Source organism: Microcaecilia unicolor, chromosome 2 (assembly GCF_901765095.1).
Source record: "Microcaecilia unicolor chromosome 2, aMicUni1.1, whole genome shotgun sequence".
In the NCBI taxonomy this organism is placed as follows: Eukaryota; Metazoa; Chordata; class Amphibia; order Gymnophiona; family Siphonopidae; genus Microcaecilia; species Microcaecilia unicolor.
Window position 1 is genome coordinate 368,122,410 of NC_044032.1, and position 25,936 is coordinate 368,148,345.

The 25,936-nt window shown below is 47.0% G+C and overlaps 1 protein-coding gene across 1 annotated transcript in view; it reads left to right on the forward strand.

Annotated features, from left to right (window-relative positions):
* Nucleotides 1–25,936, forward strand: part of ARL9 (ADP ribosylation factor like GTPase 9) — a 58,580-nt gene that overhangs the window by 12,224 nt on the left and 20,420 nt on the right. Inside the window, exon 2 of the mRNA XM_030194555.1 lies at nt 24,005–24,176. Within this exon, the coding sequence (XP_030050415.1) occupies nt 24,005–24,176 (172 nt within the window). The remainder of the gene's footprint in view (nt 1–24,004; nt 24,177–25,936) is intronic.

A 25,936-nucleotide genomic window follows, 5' to 3' on the forward strand; every position in this document is an offset into this window, starting at 1 on the left:
TCCATTCCCTACTCCCCCCATCCATCCCTATGGCCTAGAATCAGCCTAGCTCTACCCTTCCTTTCTTACCCCCTCCCTGTAGCCTGGAATCTATCATACCTTTCCCTACCCCCCACTCCTCTCAGTAGCTTAGCATCAGCCCTGCCCTGCCCCCTACTAGTCCTTCATAGTCTGCCATCTCCCCTACCCTTCCCAATCTCTCCCCCCACCCTGATGCACACCGGAATTGAATATACAACTTTTTTTTTTAATATCCTGGGTACTATAGAGTCTACCCCCACCCAGAAGCCCACCAGCATTACACATATTAAAACATTTTTGTTACCTGGTCTTGAGCTTCCTAAAGAGCTCAACTGCACCGCCCCCATGAGACCCTAATGAGTGTGCACGTGGGAGTCCGAATTTATGGAGTTCACTGCTCAGTGCTCACACTCTGTGTCTGCCTGGTATGAGGGAAACCCGAGCTGTGACAGACTGGTGTGCACAGGCCATGGGGGAGACAGGCGGTGAGTGCGTGGGCTGCAGGGGGGGCAGACTTCCATGTGAGAGCAGAGCAGGCTAGAGCTACCAGCTGTTCAGGAGCAGGCCTTGATGACAGCAGATTACAGCTGCATACCAGAGCAGGTCTCCTGGCCCGCTGCCTGACGCCCGATTTCCTGAGCGCAGCAGCAAGAATTTTAAAAGCCAGGCAGCACCCCCGAGACCCAAGGGACCTGCTTGGGGGTCATAATTGGTGGGGCAGTGGTCCCAGGTAGCTCTCCTCCAAGATGGCATCTGCCACTAGTGATAGTCTTCTGGTATTGAAGAATGACAGACTAATCTTTGTCTTTTCCCCCATTCTCTCTAGTTGCTGCTACTGTGTTGGGTAAAATATTGGTCTGCCATGGCCTCTGTGGCCCACTCCATTCCACTCCTTATGTGCTCACCATGTTAACCCCGACTGATGTGGGTGGAGTGCAAAAGGTGGAATGGATAAAGTACAGAATCATGAAGAACGCAGAGTGGAAACAATGTGAGAATGTGCAAGAGTGTGGAACAAATGTGAAAAGCATGGAGAGAGAGGATGCAAGAATATGGAGAGGGTTCCAAAGAGCTGTTTGTGGGGGAAAAGGGAGGGGGAGACAGTATGAGAATATGGAGGGAAGGGGCATGGGGGAATGGAGAACGTGCAAAAATGTGAGAGCATGGGTGAGATTTGGGTTTTATTTGTTTACTAGTAGCGAAGGCCCGTTTCAAATCACAATGAAACGGGCGCTAGCAAGGCTCCCCTCCGTCCCTTTGTGTCTCCGTGTGTCGCTGGCCCCCCTGCAGCCTCCATGCGAGAGCTACAGTGCAGTACAACGTTGGAGCTGAGAATGTGCTCCGCCCTCAATGTCATAACGTTTGACGCGAGGGCGGGGCCCACAGACTGTGATTTTGTGTGGCTTCAGAGCTTCGAACTTACGAACCTGGCTTCAGTGACGTCAGTGCAAATAGAACGTTGAGGGTGAGTTTTATATATATATAGATTTTAGCTCATGCTTTTTTCAGAAGGTAGCTCAAGGTGAGTTACATTCAGATCCACTAGGTACTTCCCTGTCCCTGGAGGGCTCATTATCTTTGTATATAAGGCAGTGGAGAGTGATCAGATTTGTCCAAGATCACAAGGAGTGGCAGTAGGATTTGAATGCTGGTTTCCTTGATTCTCAGCGCGTTGCTCTGTCGTGCACTCTTTCAGGACATGGAGAATGCATGGTAGGAGAGTATTGGGTGATGAAGAGAAAGTCTAGGGAAAAGGGTGAATGTTGGGGAAATGCACACAACTAGGGATCATGTAAGCAACTGATACTCCCCGTTGTGTCAGTCCTGGAACATCTCTCAGAAAATGTCCATTTTGAAGTTATGCAGATAGAGACTGAACATTTAGTGTTTGCCTATAATCATCACTTTGAGTTTTATTTGGGGGGGGGGGGGGGGGGGGGGGGGGGGAAGGGGACTATACACAAATCACTGCAGAATTTTCTCCTTTTGAAAGACTTCAATGTGAGAAAATATGATTTCTACATTTAGTCCTCTTATTCCATGGAAAAAATAGTTCCTGGTAACAGGATTTTCTGTATAATAGAGATCCTAATTTCTACTATAAGCTCTCTGGGGAAAGGACATAATTGTACCTGCATTCTATTAATGCTGTATGCTGCTTTGGATATCATTTGGAAAAGCAGACTAAAAATCTAAATACTGTTTTACAGATTATTTCTTCTGTAAATGAGGAATCCTTGCCCTTGGCCAGTGGGTAAGCAACAATAGGTGTTTGAAATGAGAGGATTCCTGTTTTTCTATGTTTTGTTTTAGAATGAGCAGTTCACTATTGATCACATCTGGTTCTGCGGTATTACAAAATCTAGTTCTGAGGAAAGTGCCATACTGAGACCCTAAAAGGCCACTTTTGGTTTCAAAAATTTTGCCACCGTGTCTGTATCCCAAATAAGCAGGGTTACCACCTGACCTAGGTCAGCCCCAGGCCAGGAGGTGCTTTATTTTTGCCCACTGTAGCTCTAGACCAGCGGTTCCATTTGTCAGGAAAAGCGGGAGTAGACATCTGTAAATTCAGTAGGGCAAAATCGAGATAAGCATCAGTTTCTAAGGGTTAGGCTGGGTCTGGTGGTGAATGCTTGCGTGGGAGTGGAGATGCTCCTTCAGAGAGTGTGATGCCAAATGTGGCCTTTGGCTTTGAAGACATGAGCAGTGGAAAAATCAATACCTGAATGAGCAATCTCCTAACAGAACAAATTGATTCCGTGCTCCAGAGTACTGTGAAATTATTCTTAACTGGCTGCTCTCAGAGCATGAGTTTAAAGAGGCTGTAAGTTTTTTTTAAGGGACAGCAACAACCTCATGAGTCTGAACACAAACCCTAATCGGGGCATTATCAGGCAGGTTGAGTCCTACCCAGGAAATAACCCAGTGATGTCACAAAGGTATGTGCATAATGAGCTACCCCTAATGCCATGTGTCTTTAATGGTAGTATTGGTCCTATTCTCTAATTGTGCATTCATTTTGTTAGTAGGTTCTGGAGGTTGAGATTCCATGTAAACTACAAGAGAAAGGGCTATTAGGGAAGATGGAATAGTTTTTGTTCCATCCTCTCAGTCAACCTAGATCAGCCTGAGATGTAAAGATGGTCATCAGTGGTGGTTTAAATATTGACTGGCCTTTATTAAATCTTCAAGGCTACAAAGAAGATTAACAGTTTCCTTCCTTTCTGAGTGGGCCCCTGTCTCCCCCTCCTAGTCCATGAGGCATTCCCCCTGTCTAATTAGTAAGTTTTTTTTCCTCTTCCCCTCAGAACATGTTTATCTAAACAAAAAATTATAAAGTGCACCCTTACTGTATGACGCAGTGATGCGTTTCCCCATTCTGCATCTGCGGACTAAGGATGTGTATGTGGGGGCGGGGGGGGGGAGGATTGGAGGCGGGGGTTCTGTTAGCATTTGGGTGATCTTTATAAGGTTTTGTGTGAGAGGGGTTAGGTGTTTGTAAGTCTGTTGCTTTTGTGTGCAAAGTTGAAAGCATCAAGGGACATATGTATTTTTGGAATGTATGGGGAATAGGGCTGTATACTGTGGGGGTATGGTGTGCATGAGGAAAGTTATGGTAGATGTGTGCCTGTGTTTTGGAGATGGTGTGTGGAGAGAGGGTTTGAATTGTATGGTGTAGGTTAGGATACGGATGGGTGTATGTGTGCTGTTTTGTTTGTGGGATGGGTTCAAAGTTCATGGGGGGTGAATATTCCTGGGTTTGTGGATGCTGTTTGTGGGGAGATGGAGATAACAGAGAGGAAAGTGTGTGTATTAGAGTGAATATTCATGTGAGAGTGCTTCTGTTGTGACACATTTTGCCCCCTTGCTGAACTGTGTCCCAGGATTATACAGAATTTTATTCTTTTGGTGGAGGTTTGAATTTTCTTTGTTAGTTTGGGGAAATGTGCAGCCCTGTATTTTGCATGATGCAGTCAGAAATGCATGCCTAGTTCTTTTTTTCTGGTGTGCACAACCTGGGCTTCTTTGAGCTTTCAGTTCAGTTTTTTTGTCTGCAAATTTCTGATGATACATTCTTATATTGCTCTACAACCTTGCAGTTCAGTGCTAATCACACTTATTTAAGAATTAAGACAAAACCTGAAGAATCAATAATCAATTTGTAAGGCAATAAGAATTCATTAACTTCACATAAGTATATAAAGAGGGGCATAATTGAAATGGACGCCCAAGTTTTGTTGAGGATGTCCTTGCAAAACATCCCGATGGAGGGGCGGGGAAACCCGTATTATAGAAACAAGACGGACGTCCATCTTTGTTTCGATAATACGGTCGGGGACACCCAAATCTTGAAATTTGGTCGTCCCTAGACTTGGTCGTTTCTGATTTTCGACAATAATGGAAACCAAGGACGCCCATCTCAGAAGCGACCAAATGCAAGCCCTTTGGTCGTGGGAGGAGCCAGCATTCGTAGTGCACTGGTCTCCCTTATGTGCCAGGACACCAACCGGGCACCCTAAGGGGCACTGCAGTGGACTTCATAAATTGCTCCCAGGTACATAGCTCCCTTATCTTGTGTGCTGAGCCCCCCAACCCCACTACACACAACTGTACACCACTACCATAGCCCTTACGGGTGAAGGGAGGCACCTAGATGTGGGTACAGTGGGTATGTGGTGGGTTTTGGAGGGCTCACATTTACCACCACAAGTGTAACAGGTGGGGGGATGGGCCTGGGTCCGCCTGCCTGTACCCACTAAAACTGCTCCAGGCTGGCATAGAGGCTGGCACAAAATATTTTTAAAGATTTTTTTTTAGGATGGGAGGGGGTTAGTGCCCACTGGGGGAGTAAGGGGAGGTGATCCCTGATTCTCTCTGGTGGTCATCTGGTCAGTTCAGGCACGTTTTTGTGCCTTGGTCATAAGAAAAATAGGACCAGGAAAAGTCGTGCAAGTGCTAGTCAGGGACGCCCTTTTTTTTTTTCCATTATGGGTCGAGGACGTCCATGTGTTAGGCACACCCAAGTCTTGCCTTCGCTGCACCTCCGACGCCCCCGTGAACTTTGGTTGTCCCTGCAACGGAAAGCAGTTGGGGACGCCCAAAATCGACTTTCAATTATACCGATTTGGGTGAGCCTGTGAAAATGACACCCATCTTCTGATTTGTGTCGAAAGATGGGTGTCCTTCTCTTTAGAAAATGAGCCTGAAAGTCATTCTAAACAGACAAAAGGTATTTGTTAAAAAGGTAAGTTTTTAAATGTTTTCCTAAAAACCAAATAATACGAAATTATACAAATCTTAACCAGAAGAGAATTCCAAACTTGTACTGCTACAAGTAGTTGAAAATCTGCTTAGAGTGTATTCCTTGTGGACTAGGAAATTGTAAAAGAAGTGGATTTCTTATAGAAGTACTTTTTGACCTGGACAAAAGACATAAAATCTTTCCTATACATTGGTGCCTCGCCATAAAGTATTTTTAAAACAAAGGGGCCCTTTTACTAAGCCGCGTAGGTGCCTATGCATGCCCAATGTGCGTCAATTTTGAGTTACTGCCCGGCTACCTTGCGGTAATTTCATTTTTGACATGCGTCCGTCACATGCGCGGGAAAATAATTTTTAGTTTCTGGCGTGCGGCAGAGACCGGGCGGTAATCGTCATTCTACGCACGTAGACTATTACCACATAGTTACAGCGTGAGACCTTACCGCTAAGTCAGTGGCTGGTGGTAAGGTCTGAGACCCAAATTGGACGCACACCAATTTTTATTTTGCCGCACGTCCATTTTCGGCAAACATTTTAAAAAGCCCTTTTTTACAGGCACGCTGAAAAATGGACCTGCGCACACCCAAAACATGCGCCTACACTAGCGCAGCCCATTTTTTGGCGCACCTTAGTAAAAGGGCCCCAAAAGTACTGAAGTTTAAATACAGGCGGGCCTCAGCCGGCACCCAATGCAACTTGATTAATAAGAGTAAAGCCTTATCAGATTTATAAGCCGAGAATATAAGATGAACAACCATATTTTGGATTGTCTTTTAGATTGTGAGCTCTTTGAGCAGGGACTGTCTTTTTGTGTATGGTGTACAGCGCTGCGTATGCCTTGTAGCGCTATAGAAGTGATAAGTAGTAGTAATCTTCTTTAATAAAGACTTGAAACATCCCAGATAGACTACTGTACTAGTACCTATCTGGCCCAATATAAAGCTTTGTACAATTAGTTTAAAAGCGTCAAGATCAAAGTATTTTCTTACCCTTCTCAGCTTTTTCATCATGTTAAAAGTCTTTTTAACCAAAGCTTGTACCTGCAGGTCTGCTATTAGTCAAAATTACACCTAGGATTTTCTGCTTTGTGATCATTTATTCTGTATTGAGGTTCTTCCTGCCTGTGTGATCGAGGTGGGGTATCATGCTTTGTTATTCTTTCCAGCCTAATGGAAGTATATGTGTGTATTGTGCGCACAAGTGGCAGGAGTGCTATGTGTGTGAGGGGTGGGGAATATATGGGGAGACAGAGGAAGTGTGATAGTGGGAGATGAGAGACAGGCATGTGTATACATTGTGTGGCTGTAGGATCCATAGTTGTCTTAGGCAACTGCCTACTCTTGATTGGGCCAGCCATGGGTATAAGTACTATGGTGAGCATTAGCAATAAATTTGAGCAATTGAGATCATACTCCACATGCCCTGGCTTAGAAGTGAGGTTCATTACAGTCACAGTATGCATTGGTTACCGATGGGTACCAGAATTTTATTTAAATTGTAATACTTTCTTTATAAAACCTTATATGGCCTGGTTCCATCTTATTTTTATGGACATTTTAAGTTAGCAGTAAATAATAGAGATAATAGGACGGGAAATGATGATTTTTTTTTCTTTTCCCTTTCCTAGGGGTATAAAAGGCTGAAATGTTTTGAATATGTATCTGATATCTTGGAATGACTGTCATAACAAAACTCTGTAAGCCACATTGAGCCTGCAAATAGGTGGGAAAATGTGGGATACAAATGCAATAAATAAATATTTGCTATCTTTCCAGGCAACCAGGTTTGGGAAAGAAATTTCAAATATAATTAAGTCATCTGGTTCCTATATGGCGTTTTGTCAAAATATAAGAACATTTTTATTGAGGAAATATGTACTAAATTCAGTATAGGTTTAATTAGATGATCTAGATTAAGATATATTTTTTAGTTTGTACATTGAATCTTTTAAATTGTTTGTAATTCCTAGGGACTAACCAGAATCTTCTTCTGTAAACTGCTCTGAACTGAAAGGCTAGTGCGGGTTATAAGTTTTGACATTATTATTATTAATAATAATAATAACCCATTTAGAGATATTGTGCCCCCCCCCCCCCCCCCCCGGTGAAAACTTGTTTCAGGAGATGGGGCAAAGGTTTAATAAGAGGCTTGTAATACACTGGCATCCTGTAGCCCATCCTGTAAAGGAAGAAATGGAGAAGTCTCTCTATTAGAGTTCATCTAAGTTCAACATTCTTCAGCTTGGCGTGGCTTCTGGAACTTTTCCCTGGAGCTGGGGCAGTAGCACTGTGGCTGTCAGAACTGAATGTGTTTGGACTTGTGTTTAGTTTGAGATGTATCACTTTCCTCCCTTCCAGAAGGGTGTGGAGGTAGAATGGAAAGTAGGTTTTGTTTTTTTAAAATTTGATTCACAAGTCAGGAATTTTTGGAACATCTTAATTCTTGCAAAGCCACTTTATGAAAACCTTGTAAAAACATATAGCGCTCTTGCTGTATCTGGTCGGCTTTCCATTCATATTCATTTATTCAGTGAAAATGGCTTCTGAAGCCTAAGGTATGTTTTTCAATGAATTGAGTTGTTCTTCTAGGGGATAATTTTCTAAAGGAATTGAGAGTGTAGAATGACATTTTTACATGCTGAAATAAGATATTTTTTTTAATTGCTCAGGAGTAGTATAAATGCATAAAACTAGATGTATGGAAATATAGTGCATACTTTTATACAATTTCCTCCAGATTCCATATAGCTTGACCAAAATTGTGCATGCAAATCTGGTCATATTCTGGATTTGCGCATGCAGTTTAGTTATCTTAATAAGCCAGTCAGCGCCGATAATTGCCGCTTAAACAATTATTGACATTAATTGGTGATAGAATTTATATGCAATTTACTACTATAAAGTGATGCGCGTAAATTCTAATGTGCGCTGCCAGAAAGGGGGCGTGGAATGGGCAGGTTGTGGGTGTTCTGAAAATTTACGTGCAAGGTTATAGAATACACCTGCTCCGTGCCTATTTACGCCACTTGGCGTAAATGGGTGCGCCTAGAGTTAGGCGCCGTCATGGCCGCTAGTTGTATTCTATAAACCGTGCCTAAATCTAGGCACGGTTTATAGAATATGCCTAGGCGGAAATTTTTTCAGCGACAGTTTTTACAGGCACCGTATATAGAATCGAGTCCTGTATACGTAGGTGTTCCCAGGGCAGAGAATAAGCAGAGCAGGGGCAAGATTTGCATTTTTATGTGCATATTTTATAAAAATACACATGTTTATACCAGCACATTCATGCACGCAAATTACACCTGCTCTGAAGAAATAAAGTACCCAAAGTAAAGCAATCTTTGTCAATTAAAGGAAAGCTCTGGAAATGGGGGGGGGAGGGGGTGCATAGGATAAGGATAAAAGGGGATAGACTCAGGAATAATGTAGGAAAATAATTCTTTGTATGGAACTGCTTCCCAGAGGAGGTGGTAGAGGCAAGGATGATACAGTACGTTCTCAATTATCTGACGTAAACGGGACCAACCCATTGTCGGATAAGTGAAAAGTCAGATAATACAGAAAACAATTCATAAACAAAGGCCTAGAATTCCTAATTTTCAAAAATTGTTTATTAACAACCCTATAGCATATTCCGCAGCATAATTACCGTGCATGTGCTTGCTGTAAAAAAAGATTTGTAATAGAAATAAATGTGATGATGCCACTGTGGGGGTCTGTCAGAAATGCCGGATGGTTGAATTAGCAAAGGTATGATACTTGAGACTGTACTGTATCTGAGCAACAACACTTAACATTAACAACAAAACTTATATTCCACCATATACCTTATAGTTCAATGCGGATTACATTACAAAAAAAAAAATACTGGACATTTCCAGGAAATACAGCGTTCATTCATCACGTTCATAGACAATTGCTAACTAAACCAAAAAGAAATAATATCTTAATCTAATCGTTAGTCATAATTCAGGCCACTTTTTAGCGCAGCTTAGTAAAAGGGCCCCACATTCATGGGTATGAATGCCTGGGAAGGAGCCACACTTAAAGGATCACAGCTACAAAAAAAAACATATATTTTTTTAAACCCTAGACAGCAGTGTCATTAGCCCTTGATCCATAAAGGCTCGAGTGGTTTTGGTTTTGCTCTGATAACTATCAGCCCTTGATCCATAAAGGCTCCAGTGGTTTTGGTTTTGCTCTGATAACTATCAGCCCTTGATCCATAAAGGCTCCAGTGGTTTTGGTTTTGCTCTGATAACTATCAGCCCTTGATCCATAAAGGCTCCAGTGGTTTTGGTTTTGCTCTGATAACTATCAGCCTTGTTTACTAAGTTGCATGGCAGTGTCAACACAGCCCGTTCAAAGTGAATGGGCTGTGTCGGCATTAACTTGCAGCTTACTAAATGGGGGTATACAGTGGGGGAAATAAGTATTTGATCCCTTGCTGATTTTGTAAGTTTGCCCACTGACAAAGACATGAGCAGCCCATAATTGAAGGGTAGGTTATTGGTAACAGTGAGAGATAGCACATCACAAATTAAATCCGGAAAATCACATTGTGGAAAGTATATGAATTTATTTGCATTCTGCAGAGGGAAATAAGTATTTAATCCCTCTGGCAAACAAGACCTAATACTTGGTGGCAAAACCCTTGTTGGCAAGCACAGCGGTCAGACGTCTTCTGTAGTTGATGATGAGGTTTGCACACATGTCAGGAGGAATTTTGGTCCACTCCTCTTTGCAGATCATCTCTAAATCATTAAGAGTTCTGGGCTGTCGCTTGGCAACTCGCAGCTTCAGCTCCCTCCATAAGTTTTCAATGGGATTAAGGTCTGGTGACTGGCTAGGCCACTCCATGACCCTAATGTGCTTCTTCCTGAGCCACTCCTTTGTTGCCTTGGCTGTATGTTTTGGGTCATTGTCGTGCTGGAAGACCCAGCCATGACCCATTTTTAAGGCCCTGGCGGAGGGAAGGAGGTTGTCACTCAGAATTGTACGATACATGGCCCCATCCATTCTCCCATTGATGCGGTGAAGTAGTCCTGTGCCCTTAGCAGAGAAACACCCCCAAAACATAACATTTCCACCTCCATGCTTGACAGTGGGGACGGTGTTCTTTGGGTCATAGGCAGCATTTCTCTTCCTCCAAACACGGCGAGTTGAGTTCATGCCAAAGAGCTCAATTTTTGTCTCATCTGACCACAGCACCTTCTCCCAATCACTCTCGGCATCATCCAGGTGTTCACTGGCAAACTTCAGACGGGCCGTCACATGTGCCTTCCGGAGCAGGGGGACCTTGCGGGCACTGCAGGATTGCAATCCGTTATGTCGTAATGTGTTACCAATGGTTTTCGTGGTGACAGTGGTCCCAGCTGCCTTGAGATCATTGACAAGTTCCCCCCTTGTAGTTGTAGGCTGATTTCTAACCTTCCTCATGATCAAGGATACCCCACGAGGTGAGATTTTGCGTGGAGCCCCAGATCTTTGTCGATTGACAGTCATTTTGTACTTCTTCCATTTTCTTACTATGGCACCAACAGTTGTCTCCTTCTCGCCCAGCGTCTTACTGATGGTTTTGTAGCCCATTCCAGCCTTGTGCAGGTGTATGATCTTGTCCCTGACATCCTTAGACAGCTCCTTGCTCTTGGCCATTTTGTAGAGGTTAGAGTCTGACTGATTCACTGAGTCTGTGGACAGGTGTCTTTCATACAGGTGACCATTGCCGACAGCTGTCTGTCATGCAGGTAACGAGTTGATTTGGAGCATCTACCTGGTCTGTAGGGGCCAGATCTCTTACTGGTTGGTGGGGGATCAAATACTTATTTCCCTCTGCAGAATGCAAATAAATTCATATACTTTCCACAATGTGATTTTCCGGATTTAATTTGTGATGTGCTATCTCTCACTGTTACCAATAACCTACCCTTCAATTATGGGCTGCTCATGTCTTTGTCAGTGGGCAAACTTACAAAATCAGCAAGGGATCAAATACTTATTTCCCCCACTGTATGTGCTGTTTTAAAAACATATTGTTCTGCTTGTATCAGTAGGTTCTTGTCATGTAATTTTTTGCATTGTGAAGCATTTCAGTAAAAGACTTTTTTTTTTTTTTTTCAAAATGAAATGGGGAAAAAAAGACCCTTCTATGTGGAGCGCATTTCTATGAGAACTAAGAGCTAAACTTCAATTTTATAAGCTTTGCTGTTTAAACAGCCCTTTGATTGACCTGATTTATATAAATAAGGTTTTGCTGGACTGATGCAGTTTAAGGCGGTTTCAGATGTTTCAGCCATTTTCATTTCAGAAAATTAGTTAGGCAGAACTTTGATAATGACAGCATGTGGGATTGTTTTTGAAATTATTTTGTGTGCTATTGTATAAGTTGGCTACCTCACCTAAAATTGTGGATAGTGTAGGCTTTAAATTTTTACTGATAAATAAATGAATAAGTAACTTGGCCTGCACATGCTAAACAGGAGGTGAGGCCTACAGCAGCATTATTAACTGACTAGTAAAAAAGGCCCGTTTCTGACACAAATGAAACGGGCGCTAGCAAGGTTTTCCTTGGAGTGTGTATGTTTGGGAGAGTGTATGTGAGAGTGAGTGTTTGAGAGTCAGAGTGAAAGTGTGAGTATGTGAGAGAGAGAGTGAGTCTGGGTGTGAGTGTGTTTGTGAGAGAGTGTGTGTGAGAATGAGAGTGTGTGCAAGTGTGTATGTGAGACACAGTGTGAGAGAGTGTGTGTGTGTGTGGGCAAGAGACAGAGTGTGTGTGAGACACAGATTCTCTGTGAGAGTGAGTGTATGACACCAAGCGAGTGTGTGAGTGACTGTGTGGCACATAGAGAGTGAATGTGATACTGTGTGAGACAGAGTGTGTGAGAGTGAGAGTCAGAAAGACATTGTATATGAGAGAGACAGTGTGAGCCGTGCCCTCCCAATCCATGGCCATCTGTCCCCTGCCCCCTCCATTCATCCTTTTCCAGCAATTCCCCTCTGTCCCTGAGCCCTGCCCTCCCAATCCATGGCCATCCATGTTTGTCTGTCACCTGCCCCCTCCATTCATCCCTATCCAGCATTTCCCCTCTCTGCCTGAGGCCTGCCCTGCAATCCATATCCATCCATGCCCATCTGTCCCCGCCATTCATCCCTATGCAGCAATTCCCCTCTCCCTGAGTTCTTCCCTTCCAATCCATGCCCATCCATGCTCCTCTGTCACCTGGCCCCTCCATTTTTCCCTATCCAGCATTTCCCCTCTCTGCCTGAGGCCTGCTCTGCAATCCATATCCATCCATGCCCATCTGTCCCCTCCATTCATCCCTATCCAGCAATTCCCCTCTCCCTGAGTCCTGCCCTTCCAATCCATGCCCATCCATGCTCCTCTGTCACCTGGCCCCTCCATTTTTCCCTATCCAGCATTTTCCCTCTCTCCCTGAGGCCTGCTCTGCAATCCATATCCATCCATGCCCATCTGTCCCCTCCATTCATCCCTATCCAGCAATTCCCCTCTCCCTGAGTCCTGCCCTTCCAATCCATGCCCATCCATGCTCCTCTGTCACCTGCCCCTCCATTTTTCCCTATCCAGCATTTCCCCTCTCTGCCTGAGGCCTGCTCTGCAATCCATATCCATCCATGCCCATCTGTCCCCTCCATTCATCCCTATCCAGCAATTCCCCTCTCCCTGAGGCCTGCCCTTCCAATCCATGCCCATCCATGCTCATCTGTCACCTGGCCCCTCCATTTTTCCCTATCCAGCATTTCCCCTCTCTGCCTGAGGCCTGCTCTGCAATCCATATCCATCCATGCCCATCTGTCCCCTCCATTCATCCCTATACAGCAATTCCCCTCTCCCTGAGTCCTGCCCTTCCAATCCATGCCCATCCATGCTCCTCTGTCACCTGGCCCCTCCATTTTTCCCTATCCAGCATTTCCCCTCTCTGCCCGAGGCCTGCTCTGCAATCCATATCCATCCATGCCCATCTGTCCCCTCCATTCATCCCTATCCAGCAATTCCCCTCTCCCTGAGTCCTGCCCTTCCAATCCATGCCCATCCATGCTCATCTGTCACCTGGCCCCTCCATTTTTCCCTATCCAGCAATTTCCCTCTCTCCCTGAGTCCTGCCCTCCCAATCCATGTCCATCCATGCTCCTCTGTCCCCTGCCCCCTCCATTCATCCATTTCCAGTTATTCCCCTCTCTCCCTGTGCCCTGCCCTCCTAATCCATACCCATCCATGCTCCTCTGTCCCCTGCCGCCTCCATTCATCCTTTTCCAGCAAGTCCCCTCTCGCCCTTCCATGACCCCCCCCTCGCATCCATGCTACTCTCTCTCCCATGTCCCAGCCTGGCCCGCCCTCTTCTCCCCTCTCCCCCCCCCCTTCGCATCCATGCCCCCCCCCTTCGCATCCATGCCCCCCCCTTCGCATCCATGCCCCCCCCACCCCTTCGCATCCATGCATCCCTTTTTTTTTTTTTTTTATTCTTTTTAACTTTACCTCCGTGGCGGTTCGTGCAGCGAAGCGTCAGGGAAGGAGGCGGCGCTCCCGACGTCTAGCTTTCCCTTCGCTGTGTTCCGCCTTGTTTTGAAGGCGGAACACAGCGAAGGGAAGGCTAGACGTCGGGAGCGCCGCCTCCTTCCCTGACGCTTCGCTTCCGGATTTGTTTGTTTAGACGCGAGGGCGGGGCAGAGACGGCTGGATGGCTTCACACCACGAACACCACGAACTCCACGAACCCTAGGGAGTGACGTCAGATGGCTTCAGAACGTTGTCCTCATTAGAACGTTCACGGTGCGTTTTATTATATTAGATACTAGAATTCAGCCTGGAAAGAGGCAAAGATGGCAAGACAGAGGGGCTGTGGTTGCATGAATTTTTTACTCTTTTAGATGGGGTTATAGCCAGTAAAATGTTTGGGAAGAACTGGCATGGTGTGAATCCAAAAGATCGCTCTGCTGACATTGCCTCTTTCTGGGAGGGTCACTGAGGGAGTTGATTTAGAATCCATTTTAAGGTGCTGCTTACATTGGCACATAAATCCTAAATTCAAACGTGGTAAGAGACGTGACTGGTGGACCGAAACCTGACGCAGCTTATGCGAAACAGGCTACATGTCAGCATTCATGCTCAAGTTAAGTGAACTTTTAACTAAATTAAAAATTTGAAAAAAGAAAAAAAGCACAAAAATATATGGAAATGTGGAATTAAGAAGATTAAAATGGACCAATGAAGAAGCAGGTGAACCGTGAGCGAGTTAGCTCTGGTGATACTGAAATGCCCTGAGGTCCAATAAATTAAAAGGGTAATAACTATCCAATACTACCTGCTGTATACAATTAACAGTCTTTTGAGTACACAGGGCATTGGGCTTTTGTTAGATACTTACATTGGCACATAAGGCTTATTATGAATTGCAAACACCTTATTTAAGGGCCCTTTTATTAAGGCTTGTAGGCGCTTACATGCCTCTAAGGCGCGTCAATTTGGAACCAACGCTCGGCTACCGCATGCCCTAGGCAGTAATTCAATTTTTTACATGCGTCCAATACAAGCGGCAGAAAATATTTGTTATTTTCTACCGTGTGGCGCTAACCGGGCGGTAATCGGCAGTGTATGCGCGCTGATGATTACCGCCCACTTAACGCGCAAGACCTTACCGCTAATTCAGTGGGTGGCAGTAAGGTCGCAGGCCCAAAATGGATACGCGCTGATTTTTATTGTTTCGCACGTTCATTTTTGGCCCAAAAAAGGCCTTTTTTGCAGGCGTGCTGAAAAATGGACTCCTGCGTGCATCCAGTACATGTGCCTACAACAGCGCAGGCCATTTTTCGGCGCACCTTAGTGAAAGGTCCCTTTAAGTTCTTTAGCAATATCCTATATACCAGGTAGGGTGCTTAGATCCTTACAGGATTTCAGAATGGTGATTCCGTCTAGGGCTAGAGTAAGAGGGGACTGGAGAAGAGAAAGCTTATGGAATGATTTACCAAAAAGCATACGAGCTGAAGTGAACGTGAGGAAATTTAAGTCTATATTTTAAAAAGTTTTTACTTTTGTCAAGGCTTTGATATTGTTAATGATTTGGAAGTGAGGATTTATTGAGGCTGCAATTTGTAAAAATTCTTTTGGTGTATCTGTAACCCATTATATGAGAGTGTGGTTGTCTTGTATGATAGAGTTCAGGTCTTTCCTGTTTTATTATTGCCGTTCTTTTCTATTACATAATTTTTGTATTTTTATTTAACTACCTTGATCTAGAAGGTGTGTGTGTGTGTGTGTGTGTGTGTGTATGTATATGTGTGTGTGTGTGTGTGTGTGTGTGTGTGTATATATATATATTATAGTTTCATAAATGTAATGAGGAAATCTTGACTGAAAAGAGTAAAGGATGTGATGGTGAGTGTAGCAGAGAATTTGGTAGGATCTAGGTCTTGTTCTGGTTGAGGTGGTGATGTGTTTTCTTCTGCTTGGACCATCAGGACAGTAACCTGGTCAGAAAGATGGAAGAGATTTGATATACTGCCATTCTGTGGTACTACTTAAATCAAACCTCCTTGCTATGTAAAATAAAGGGCGGTACATTGAACTGGAATAAACATAAACTGAAACCTCAGAGAAGGACTTGGTATTCACAAGGTGAAGACTGGAAGAAGAAACCTGGAGAAAGCAAACATCTCTGCTCCAAAATGAAACAAACACAAAGAGCCCTTTTACTAAGCTGCTTTAAGTAGATAATGTGGTTTTTACTGCATGGTAGACAATAGCATGGTGGACCTATATACCGTCTACCGCATTAAAAACAGAAGTGCATGGGAAAAATATCACGTTAGCTGCTTAACATGGCAGTGGGCATGACCTGGGCAGGCAGAGAAGTGGCTGGCTGTGGCAGCTAGTATGAGGGTTATTACTGTGTGCTGTCTATCACAACTAATGATAGTGTGGGCATATTTCCACCACCTCAGTGAGTGGCAGTACATGCAGCAGTGCTATCAGCAATCCTGTGGTGCCCGGCATGTGTCAAGAAAGATCAGTGGCGTAGCCACTTTGGGCTCAGGCCCACACAGTAGAAATACACCTTTCCATATCATCATGCTGATCAATCCATAGACTGGTGGGTTGTGTCCATCTACCAGCAGGTGGAGATAGAGAGCAAACATTTGCCTCCCTATATGTGGTCATGTGCTGCCGGAAACTCCTCAGTATGTTCTCTATCTCAGCAGGTGGTGGTCACACACAGCAGCAGCTCTGGCTAGGCCTCCAAGCCTAATTTTTAGGTTTTGTTGAGTGCCTGGGGTTGAGGGCTCTTTTGAGCAAGTGCAAACCTGGTGGTGCCAGGTCCCTCCTTTTCTCCCCCCTCCCGCTGGCTCCGTTAAAAAAAAAAAAAAAAAAAAAAATTTTGAACGTCCTTAAAGGCGTTTATTTCGACGTTTATTTAAACGTTCATTGCAGCTACTCAATGGGACACCAGGTCGTTACAGCTCGGAGCGGAAAGCAGGTAATTTTTACCTTTTTATAGCGGGCAGGGGGTTCCCCGATTTATCTCCTCGTGGCATATGGCGTCGGAGGGCGAGGGCGTAAAGAGTCGCTCCCCGGATCGCTTGGGCGCTTCTAGAGGGGATGCGGGGGTCTTAAAGTCTGATTCGCCCTTGTTGGGTGACAGTTTTGTGACCGATGAGTGTCCCGGTCCTTCCTCTGGTGTGGCGGTTTTTCCCGCCATAAACGCCCATCCCCCGCTCCTCGCCTCCGCCATCTTGGCCGGCCACGCGGCTCGGACGGCTTCTTCTTGGGCCGCCCTTGAGGTAGGAGACATTAATGCCATGAACGCCCTTAATTTGGGCGACGGCACAAAGGCGGCTAAAATTAAGCGCCGTTTTTCCCGCGCGGCTCCTTCGCGGAGTGTCGTGCCGGACGCCATCTTGGATGCGCAGCATGTCTCTCCCCCGCTCTTGCGAGCGCCGGTTGAGGGTGCGTCTAGGGCGGTTGCCCAGGCTGCGGAAGTGCACAGTCTGGGGGGTTTCTCCCCCGAGTTTATTTTGCTGCTGCATCAGGCCTTCCTTATGCAGAACGCTGCCCCTGCTCCCTCGTCAGGTAAAGAGGTTGAGGCCCCCGGAGGTAAACGCCCTCGGGTTGATTCCCAGGCCTTGGAGGACTTTGTCTCCTCCGATGTAGATGAGGGCAGCGTATCTGAGTTCTCCCAACGGTCCTTTGCGGATTCCTTGGAGGAGACGGATCCCCGCTCGGATGGAGCGGATGACCCCTCTGCAGCGCGACTCTTTGGCTCAGAGGATTTGCTCAACCTGTTTGTGCAGGCCATGGGCATTTTGAAGATTTCCTCTCCGGAGGACGTCTCTCCCTCAGCCCCTGTTGGCTCTGCCATTATGCTGGGGACGAAACGCCCACCTAGAACCTTCCACGTGCATGATGCCATGCACACCTTAATTTCGGCTCAATGGGATGTCCCGGAAGCGAGCCTTAAAGTGACTAGGGCTATGTCCCGCCTCTATCCTTTGCCTGTAAGTGAACGTGAGGCCTTTCTGTGGCCTACCGTGGATTCTTTAATCACTGCGGTGACTAAGAAAACGGCGTTGCCAGTGGAAGGTGGCACGGCCCTAAAGGACGCCCAAGACAGAAGATTGGAGGCGGCCTTAAGGTCGTCCTTTGAGGCGGCTGCTTTAAGTTTGCAGGCCTCAGTTTGCGGCTCCTATGTGGCCAGGGCGTGCCTGACTATTGTGCAGCGGGCTTCCCCCTCGGATCATTCCTTGAGGGCTGATTGGCCGGCCCTGGAATCGGGCTTAGCCTATTTGGCAGACTTGCTGTATGACGTCTTGAGAGCCTCAGCTAAAGGCATGGCTCAGACAATCTCTGCGCGGCGGTGGCTTTGGCTGAAGCATTGGTCTGCTGACCACGCCTCTAAATCCCGCCTGGCTGGATTGCCTTTTAAAGACAAGCTGCTCTTTGGGGTCGAGCTGGACAAAATCGTGACCGATCTCGGCACGTATAAGGGCAAGAAGTTACCAGAGGTCAGGGCTCGGGCTAGTACTCGCCCTGGTACCTCCAGAGGACGGTTTCAGGAAGCCCGTCTGTACCGCCCGGGCAGGTCGGGCTCCTCTGCCCCCTCTTCCTTCAAGAGGAAGTTCTCCCCCAAGCAGCATTCCTTTCGCAGAGACCGCCGTCCCGGAGGTGCTCCCTCCGGTTCTCCCCCAGGGTCTCGTACCCAATGACGGGGCCTTGGTACACGCCCCAGTGCAGATTGGAGGACGGCTGTCCTCGTTTATGGGCGAGTGGACCACAATAACTTCAGACGCTTGGGTGCTGGAAGTCATCAGAGACGGCTACAAGGTAGAGTTCTGCCGACCCTTAAAAGACGGGTTTGTACTCTCTCCCTGCAAGTCTCCGGTCAAAGCTGTGGCAGTGCAGCAGACCTTGGACAATCTGATCCGCCTGGGGGCGGTCGTTCCGGTGCCAGAAAATCAGCTTGGCAAGGGACGTTACTCCTTTTTCTTTGTGATGCCAAAGAAAGGAGGTTCTGTACGGCCTATCCTCGACCTCAAAGGGGTCAATTGGGCCTTGAAAGTTCGGCACTTTCGCATGGAGACCCTCCGCTCTTTTATAGCGGCAGTGAAGGCAGGAGAGTTCCTGGCATCCTTGGACATCAAGGAAGCGTACTTGCATATTCCCATCTGGCCTCCTCATCAACGCTTTCTGCGTTCTGCAGTCCTGGGCCGACACTTCCAGTTCAGAGCCCTCCCGTTCGGGTTGGCTACTGCTCAGCGGACCTTCTCCAAAGTAATGGTGGTCATCGCGGCCTTCCTGAGGAAGGAAGGAGTTCAAGTCCATCCTTATCTGGACGACTGGTTGATCCAAGCCCCCTCTTATGCAGAGTGCGGCAAAGCTGTGAACCGGGTGGTTGCTCTTTTGAGCTCCCTGGGATGGATCATCAACTGGGAGAAAAGCCAGCTGCGCCCGACTCAGTCCCTGGAGTTTCTGGGAGTTCGATTCGACACCCAAGTGGGCAGAGTGTTCCTGCCAGACAATCGGATTGTCAAGCTTCAGGCTCAGGTGGACTAGTTCCTAGTAGCCTCTCCTATTCGGGCTTGAGACTACGTGCAGCTGTTGGGCTCTATGACGGCCACGATGGAAGTAGTGCCCTGGGCCAGGGCTCATATGAGACCACTACAACAATCTCTGCTGCTGCGCTGGACTCCGATGTCGGAGGATTATGCTGTGCGCCTTCCCTTGGACCTAGCAGTGCGCAAGGCGCTGAGCTGGTGGACGCAGACAGACAAGTTGTCTGCAGGAATGCCTCTGGTGACCCCGGAGTGGATTGTCGTCACGACAGACGCCTCTTTGTTGGGCTGGGGAGCCCACTGCTTGGGAAGGACAGCGCAGGGGCTCTGGTCTCCTGCAGAGGCAAGTGGTCTATCAACCTCCTGGAACTCAGAGCCATTCGGTTGGTGTTGTTGGAGTTCATCCCGGTACTGGCGTTGAAGCCAGTACGGGTCCTGTTGGTCAATGCCACGGCTGTGGCCTATGTCAACCGCCAGGGAGGTACCAAGAGCGCCCCTCTAGCCAAGGAGGCTATGAATCTCTGCCAGTGGGCGGAAGCGAACCTGGAGCAGCTGTCAGCGGCCCACATTGCCGGAGTCATGAATGTCAAGGCGGACTTTCTCAGTCGCCATACCTTGGAGCCCGGAGAGTGGCAGCTATTTGCTCAGGCGTTCTTGAGCATCACGAAGCGCTGGGGCCAGCCGAGCCTAGACCTGATGGCGTCATCGGCCAAGTGCCGCGCTCTTTCAGCAGAGGACGGGACCCTCGCTCCCTGGGAGTAGATGCTCTTCTCCAACAGTGGCCGGCACAAGAGCTTCTCTATGTGTTCCCGCCCTGGCCCATGTTGGGCAGGGTGATAGACCAGGTGGCAAAGCATCCAGGCCGGATAATCCTGGTGGGTCCAGTCTGGCTCAGACGTCCCTGGTATGCGGACTTGATCAGGCTCTCAGTGGACCATCCTCTGCGGCTGCCAGTGGAGCAGGGCCTGTTGCATAAGGGTCCCGTGGTGATGGAGGATCCCTCCCCCTTTGGTCTTTCGGCCTGGCTATTGAGCGGCAGCGTCTGAGGAAGAAGGGCTTCTCAGACAAGGCATCGCCACTATGCTGAGAGCGAGGAAGCGCTCTACTTTTACTGCTTACGCCAGGGTTTGGTGTACCTTGGCAGCGTGGTGAAGCAGGCTCATTTTCTTCTTTCACTGCTCCAATTTCTTCAGTGTTGGCATTCCTGCAGAAGGTCTGGAGAAAGGCCTGTCGCTCAGTTCCCTTAAAGTCCAGGTAGCGGCCCTGGCTTGCTTCAGGGGCCGCCTGAAGGGTGCTTCCCTGGCTTCGCAGCCAGATGTGGTGCGTTTTCTCAAGGGAGTTAAGCACCTGTGCCCTCCTCTGCACTCAGTGGTGCCTGCGTGGAATCTCAACCTGGTGCTAAGAGCATTACAGAAGCCGCCTTTTGAACCCTTGTTGAGGGCATCTCTGAAAGACCTGACGTTGAAAGCAGTCTTTTTGGTGGCTATCACTTCAGCCAGAAGAGTTTCCGAGCTCCAGGCGCTCTTGTCGAGAGCCTTTTCTGCAGTTCACTGAGGCAGGAGTGACTATTTGCACAGTGCCTTCTTTCCTGCCCAAGATTGTTTCTCGCTTCCATGTGAATCAGCAGCTCTGTCTCCCTTCCTTTCGTAGGGAGGACTACCCAGAGGAATACTCTGCTCTTAAATATCTGGATGTGAAACGAGTCATCATCAGATACTTGGAAGTGACCAATGATTTCCGGAAATCGGATCATCTGTTTGTCCTGTTTGCAGGTCCTTGTAAGGGTCTGCAGGCTGCTAAGCCTACAGTGGCAAGATGGGTCAAGGAAGCCATTGCAGCGGCTTATGTGGCCGCGGGGCAACTTGGGCATCGGCCCATACATTCTCCAAGCATTTCCGCTTGACTGTGGCTGCTCGGGCGGAGGCCCGGTTTGGAGCTTCAGTGTTGAGTTCAGGGATTTCAATGTCCCGCCCTGGGTGAGTACTGCTTCGGTACATCCCACCAGTCTATGGATTGATCAGCATGATGATATGGAAGGTAAAATTATGTATCATACCTGATAATTTTCTTTCCATTAATCATAGCTGATCAATCCATAGCCCCTCCCAGATATCTGTGCTGTTTTTATTCTGGTTGCATTTCAGGTTCAAGTTTAGTCTTCAGTTACTTCAGAAAGACTTCGTGTTCAAGTTTTTTCACTTGGATTCTTCAAGAGTTGAGACGAGTTTGTGTTACAGTGAGCTGCTGCATTCCTCTCCCCTCCGTTTTACGGGGCTGGATTGAGACTTAAAATTCTGCCGGCACTCCCTCCCGCTTCGTGCGGCTGTAGGGCAGCTTTGTACCCCTCCCGCTTCGGCGGTGTTAGGGTCAGTCAGCTCCTCCCGCGGTTGCAGGATAAGCCAGATCCCCCCGCATCGGCGGGTGTGGTGTCCCTCTCCCGCTCCGCGGGGATGAGCTGGACGGATTCCCCTCCCCCACTTGTGTGGGGATGAGCTGGGTTAATTCCCCTCCCCCGTTTCGGCGGTGGTGAGCTGGGCAGAGTGTCCCTTCGTGGGTGTAATTCTCTAAGTGCTGAGTCCTGCGGATGGAGCTTTGATATCGACATACTGAGGAGTTTCCGGCAGCACATGACCACATATAGGGAGGCAAAGGTTTGCTCTCTATCTCCACCTGCTGGTAGATGGACACAACCCACCAGTCTATGGATTGATCAGCTATGATTAATGGAAAGAAAATTATCAGGTATGATACATAATTTTACCATGATGTGGCTGGCAGGGATCCTCAAGCCCCACCAACAGAAAACTCCCAACAACGGTCCCTCCTGCATACCTTGTAAATAGCAGATCGTAGCCTGCAGCAACTGATACATACAGTTTGCACCGGCCTCAAAGCCTTCCCTCTGATGTATTCCCGCCTATGCGGAAGCAGGAAGTTGCATTAAAGGGAAGGCTGTGGGGCCAACATGAGCAGTGTGTATTAGTTGCTGCTCGCTGCCAGTGGAAATCTGCTATTTAAAAGGTACATGGGGGAGGGGGATGTTTGAGATACTATATGGCATGCAGGTGAGAGAGGGAGAGATCAAATCACTTGTGGGACAGGGCAGAGTTCTTCTGTCCACTCATCTTGGGCCCAGGCCCACCCAAAATTGGGTGTCTGGCTACGCCCCTGAGTGAGATGCGATGGCATCTTTCCTCCTCCCGATCCCCACTACACTGCAAAATCCTGTTCCCTCCCAGTCCAAAGTCCTTCTCCTCTAAGCCTGAACCTCTCCCCATCCCTCCTGAGACCTACCCCTTTGTCTCAGTGGTCTCATGGTGCCTGGACGGCAGCTAAGACCCTCTGTTGCTGGCCTGGGACTGCACCAGGATCCAAAATGACCATTGAGACCCCTAGTGGTCATTGCGATATTACTGTGGACAGGGGGATCAAAAGGACTGTGTGTGTATGGGTGGAAGGGGGGCAGAGATCTGGATGTGCAAGGGAGGGATTAGTGTTGTGGGGTGGGGGGCACCTCTATTTTTTCTGGACCCACACCGCGTTATATGTCATGCCAGATAGTGTGGGAGCACCTGTGCTCTCTGGCACTGCAATTAATGCTGTGCCTGTACAGTAACTCTCTGCCCTGTGTGGTAAACATATGGAAGATGCTGGACACCCCCCCTATATTTACTGCAATGTTAGAGCCATGGCGGCGTCAGTGGCTCACTTAAAGTCAGCCTGCATTGAGGAGATTTGCAAGGCTGTAACATGGTCATCAGTCCACACATTCACATCTCACTACTGCCTTCAGCAGGATACCCGACGCGACAGTCGGTTTGGGCAGTCAGTGCTGCAGAATCTCTTCGGGGTTTAGAATCCAACTCCACCCCCCTAGACCCATTTTTGTTCTGTTCCAGGCTGCACTCTCAGTTAGTTGTTTATGGTTTCAGGTCAATCTATGTTATGTCCTCGCCTTTTCGAGGCTCAGTTGACCAATGTTCATTGTTTTGAGTGAGCCTGGCTGCTAGGGATACCCCACATGTGAGAACAAGCAGCCTGTTTGTCCTCAGAGAAAGCGAAGATACATACCTGTAGCAGGTATTCTCCGAGGACAGCAGGCTGATTGTTCTCACAAACCCGCCCACCTCCCCTTTGGAGTTGATTTGTTTCTTTTTATGTTTTTGATTTAACTGAGGAACGCTTTCGTGCGACGGGTGGAAAATTGGTCTGCGCATGTGCAGTGCGCGCTGCATGTGTGCCAGAAGACTCTGGCATAACTTTTTTGATATTTTGCTTGCAAAATGCCGATTCCTGGGCCGACGCGGACGTCGACCCCACATGTGAGAACAATCAACCTGCTGTCCTCGGAGAATACCTGCTACAGGTATGTATCTTCGCTTTATCTGCAGGTCAGATGTAAATAATCTGAATTTTAGTGGCATGCTGGTAATATTCAAAGGAGAACGGTTTGCATCAGAGTTGTTACATGCCTCAGCACAGAGGTGACCCAAGAACCTACTGGAATTGATAGATATCTGTCACTTACACAGGGTTTGTGCATAAAATTTCACCAGTAAGATTCTGAAAGCTTGTACAATTTAGTGGAAATTCATTAGTGTAGCGTAGCGTTTATTTTTAACTTCCTTCTCTCTCTCTCTCTTTCACTCTTACTGTAGGAAAAACCGTTACCACAGAAGCAGATTTTGGTGCTGGGCATGGATGGAGCTGGAAAGACCAGTGTCCTGCACTCACTCACCACCCAGAAAGTCAACCGCAGTGAGACTCCTACAAAAGGCTTCAATGCTGTCTGCTTTAACATTCAGAACATCAAGCTGGAGTTCTTAGAAAGTAAGCATGCAGCATCTGCTAGTAATGGGAGAGAGACCCTGTCAACCCACCGCAGGGAATTCTGTGTAACAGAAACACATTGTCTGTCCTGTATATCTGAAAGGGAAAGGGGATGGGATTTGATATACTGCATAGCTTATCAGTATTTGTTTTGTCTCCTGGTGGATATTTGAGAAAGCAGGGCTTGCCCTCCACTCTGCCATTTGTGGGAGCTATGTTGCCCAGGCACTGCTGCATCAACTTTAGCAGGCTCAGGCCAAATAATTGTCACAAGGACTCGTGCTAAAATCAGCAGCAACATTTCTAGTATGATCAAATTTGGTTACTTGAACAAAGGCATCTTTGACTGAGGTGCTCGTCAGTGGATGGGGCATTGAAAATTCACCTCACCTAGAGGTGAAAATGTTTTTTTTTTTTTTTTAAATCTGTAAAAGGTTCTTTATTAAATGCAAACAAATGGTTACATTGCAGGTCAACAAAATACTGGCAACAAGTCAATACAGAGCACTGGAATTTCAATGACACAGGACAAAAAGGGAAATGCATGGTTATCATAGTGGCAACCTTTGTTTTGTGAATCTTTTGTACATGTAGTAGTTTTGGTCAGTTTTGATTCTTTGGATTGTAGGATCTCCGGTGAGACAGATATTGATCAGAGTCTCCATGTCAAATCAAATCAATTCTTGTATGCCACTAATATCCCCTTTCCAGGGTTCACTGCCGTTTTACAGTCTAGGTGAGACAAAAGCCAATAATGTTAGTGTGAGATATGAGAACAATTGGAGACCATTGGTGTAATGAATGAGACCAAAAACAAGGATAATGGATGATACTAGGAGGTAGAAGTCAGTGGATTGTTGTGAAGCAGTCTTTGGGAAGAGAGAGGTTTTTAGCCTCTTCCTGAAGCTGAGGTAGCTGTTTTCTGTTCTGATAGCAATAAGTAGAGAGTTCCATATTTTAACTCAAGTACAGAGAATAGAGGGCTGAAAATCTTCTGATTTTGAATTGTCTTTTGAAACGGTGACGCTAGCATCCAGTTTTTCTTTTAGTCTGTTAGAGTGGACCAAACATAGCAAAGTGGTTTTATTTTTTTTTTAATTTATAAAAGTTTTTATTAACATATCAAAATAACAACATCTGGAGACAAATACTCCTTGAAATTTCAAAAACAGCAACATTCAAGCAATTTCACAATCAAATTTCCCCCCCCCTCCCCCCCCCCCCCCTGAGCTCTCAATCCCCCTCCCTCCAGCTTCCCAACTCCCCCTCCCCCCCCCCCCCCCCCCCACCCTTCCTCATCCGCATCTTGTACCCCAGGTTTATTGCTCCTTTAATCATCTTTCCAAATCTCTGCTAAGTGTAACCACTCTTCCGCGTTCGGATTATAGTGTCCCCTACGTCTGTCCGTCAATTTTTCCAACCCCATCATTAGCTGAAGTTTGCCCTTCCAATCTTGCCCTGTAGGGCCCAGCTTCTGCTTCCATTTCAATGCTATGGTTGTTTTTGCTGCCGCCAGGCCCATTCGTGTAATTCTATTTTGCCATTTCTTCCCACCCTTTTTTCCCAAACCTAATAAACACCATTTGGGTTCACAAGAAAATTGAATTCCTACCGCTAGTGATATGTAACCGGTAACTAACTCCCAGTATGTCTGTATCATCGGGCATTCCCACCAGATATGAAAATATGTTCCTTTCCCCTCCTCACACCTCCAACAGGTGTCCGAGGCATTAGGATAAATAGCCTTTATTCGGTCTGGA